We start from the raw sequence: 3,164 nt of genomic DNA, 5'->3' as shown, positions 1-3,164 counted from the left end.
ATGGAGAGCAGCGAAGAAGGTCGAGCGAGCCCCCGAAGCCAAGTGCTATCGGAGACTCGCCAACCGTCGCTACACAACGATGAAGAAAAGAAACAACTTGTCTCTCAGCCACCTGACGGGCCTGATGGCGGTCTCCAGGGCTGGCTTCAGGTCGTTGCGGCGTTCCTCCTTGTATTGGATGGCTTTGGCTTCATCACGGCCTTCGGTGTTTTTCAAACACACTATCGTGATAATATTCTGCCGGACAGTGTCACCGACAGAGACATCTCGTGGATCGGATCAATGCAGATCTTCCTCCTTTTCCTCTTGGGAACAGTCAGCGGCAGGCTCATCGATGCCGGTCACTTTAGAATCACACTGATCGTGGGGTTCGTCTTTCAAATCGGAGGTGTCTTCGCAGCTTCGTTTGCCAGTCAATACTGGCAATTTCTGCTCTCGCAAGGCATTGCCACTGGTATCGGCAACGGAATGCACTTTACAGGCCTTGTCTGGTTGGTCTCACAATACTTCACCAAGAAGCGGGGCCTGGCTCTTGGAATCAGCTCATGCGGTGCCCCTATCGGCGCAGTCATCTTTACCATCATTGCACGTCAGATGATTGACAAACCGGGCTATAAATGGACGCTTCGTACGATGGGTTTCCTGGTTCTCGCTGACAGTATCATCATCTTTCTCATCGCTCGACCCAAGGCGGCCACGCGCAAAGGGGGACCTCTACTGGAACTGTCAGCTTTCAAGGAGCTGCCGTACCTACTTTTTACAATTGGAATGTTTTTTGCCCTTTTGGGTGTCTACTTTGCATACTACTACGTACGTACTTGCAAAATGGTCCTGTGAACACCTTGCGGATCAACAGCTGACTCTGACAAGGTCCCCAATTTCGGTCGCAACAAGCTAAATCTTCTACCAAACGAAGCTCTGACAGTTCTCATCGTCATGTCAGCCGTGGGAATCATTGGGAGATTGATTCCGCCGTTCATCGCCGACAAGAGCATAAAACCTTTGAGAACCCTGGTCATCTCACTGCTCCTCAGCAGCCTCAATCTCTTTGCGTGGATTGCTGTAAGCTCAACTGCTGGACTCTATGTATGGGTCGCCGCCTACGCTTTCACGGCCAACGCAGTGCAGACGCTGTTTACCGCGTCCATGGGCGAGGTCACATCCGACATGTCCAAGCTCGGGGTGAGGATTGGCATGGTTTTCACCGTTGTCAGCTTTGCCTGTTTGGTTGGACCCCCTATCGGAGGAAGTCTCGTTGATATCAATCATGACGATTACACGTATGCACAGATATTTGCTGGCGCATCCATGCTATTGGGTGGTCTGCTTGTTGCAATGGCAAAGATCAAGCAGGTTGGTCTAAAGCAATTCTGGCGAATCTAGAACCCGGTTTCAAAAACAAAAACAGCATTGACCGGCGCTTTTGGTCCTTGTCATTGCTTACCTATTTCTTCTTCGTTATTATTCAAGTCAACTCGCCAGACAACTATCGCAAACTGTCGGGATATTCAACTGTTCAATGGTAGAGCCGATCCATAGTCACGTGATTTACTATCACGTGACTTACCCTAGCAGCTTACTTACACTACTATAAATACCTATAGTAGTAACCTCTTCTTTTTTCCTTAATTATTATCTTTACCTAGCTACTAATAGTTAATTAATACTATTATAGCTACCTTAATTATAATCCCTATAATACTAATATTAATTAGTAGTTAACTTTATAGTTACTACTACTATAAATTAGTAAGGATTATTAGAAGAGGCTATAATACTTTACTTACTATAGTAGCTTAGATTAAAGTATTAAAGTGCTACTTAGCCTAAAGATTATTAGTACTTAAGATCTTATAATACTTAGTAAATAACCTTTTTAGCCTTATATTTACTATATAATAACTATTATTACTATTATTAACTTTATTACTTTTAAAGAAGTTTTTTTTTTATATACTACTTACTTACTAATAACTTTTATAGTATTTAGTATAATTATTTTTTTTTATACCTAAGTTTTTTTAAGTTTTTTTTTTTTTTTATCTTTTAACCTTTTTTTTTTTAATTATTAAGATTTTTATCTTACTAAGTTTTTATCTTACTATAGTAGTAATAGCCTATATAAGATTATAAGTAAATAGACTTTTATAAGTTTTTATTTAAATAAGATCTTACTAATAGGACTAGCTATAAAGTAGTTAAGTAAGAACTACTTAAGTAATTTACTTTTAATATAGTATTTATAAGTAAATAGCTTTTACTAATCTTACTTTTATATACTTCTAATATTATATTATTAGCTAGGTATAGCTTATAGTAATTATAACTTTTTTTTTTAACTAAATAGTTAGTAGCTAAGTATTACTTTTAGTAAGTATACCTCTTTTTATTCTTTAAGTAAGGTAAAAAAAGTAGAAGTTACTTATATTACCTTAATTTACTTACTTTTTTTTATTCTTTAAATACTTATTAATAACTATACTATTTTTTTATTTTTTATTTTTTTTAAGTAAAATATAGTTATTAGTAACTAATATAACTTTTACTTAACTTTATTATCTTAATTAATTTAAAAAAACTACTTATTATTTACCCTTAAGTAAGGTATATAACCTTAACTTTTTACTTTTTTTCTTTTAAAAAATCTTTAACTATAGTATCTTACTTACTAAAAAGTAAGGTCTATATATGTCTTTTTTTAGAGGTAGTATATATTTTCTCTTGTTCTTTAAGTAAGATTTACTATAAGGCCTCTCTAGAGCTATCTTTTTATATTACTAAAGCGTAAGGCCTCCCTAGAGCTATCTTTTTACGTTACTAAAGCGTAAGGCCTCCCTAAAGCTATCTTTTTATGTTACTAAAGCGTAAGGCCTCCTTAGAGCTATCTACTACTATTTATTTATTTATTATTTTATCTTTTTATTTACTTTATCTCTTACTTATACCTCTTTATATTATATTATTTATCTACTTATTTTATTATTATTTATACTAATAGTAGTAATTCCTTTAATATATAGATTTACTTTTAACCTTATAAGTAAGAAGTAAGTGCTTATAATTAAGAGGTTAGTAAGGCTAATAGAGGGTAATAATAGTAAAAAAAGGACTAAGTAAAAAGTAAAGTAAACTATAAGCGCTAGCTAAAGTAGAAAAGTATATCC

General features: G+C 35.4%; 1 protein-coding gene across 1 annotated transcript; it reads left to right on the top strand.

The window, feature by feature from the left end:
- On the top strand, window positions 1-1,383 carry GLRG_11335 (major facilitator superfamily transporter; the record flags this gene model as incomplete). The annotated part of the gene is made up of 2 exons (XM_008102019.1): window positions 1-810; window positions 871-1,383. 2 exons carry the CDS (start codon window positions 1-3, stop codon window positions 1,381-1,383), a joined length of 1,323 nt encoding a protein of 440 aa, XP_008100210.1.
- Between the last annotated feature and the right edge of the window lie 1,781 nt (window positions 1,384-3,164).

This window comes from Colletotrichum graminicola, assembly GCF_000149035.1.
Source record: "Colletotrichum graminicola M1.001 genomic scaffold supercont1.84, whole genome shotgun sequence".
NCBI classification, from domain to species: Eukaryota; Fungi; Ascomycota; class Sordariomycetes; order Glomerellales; family Glomerellaceae; genus Colletotrichum; species Colletotrichum graminicola.
This window is presented reverse-complemented; position numbering and strand designations above follow the sequence as displayed.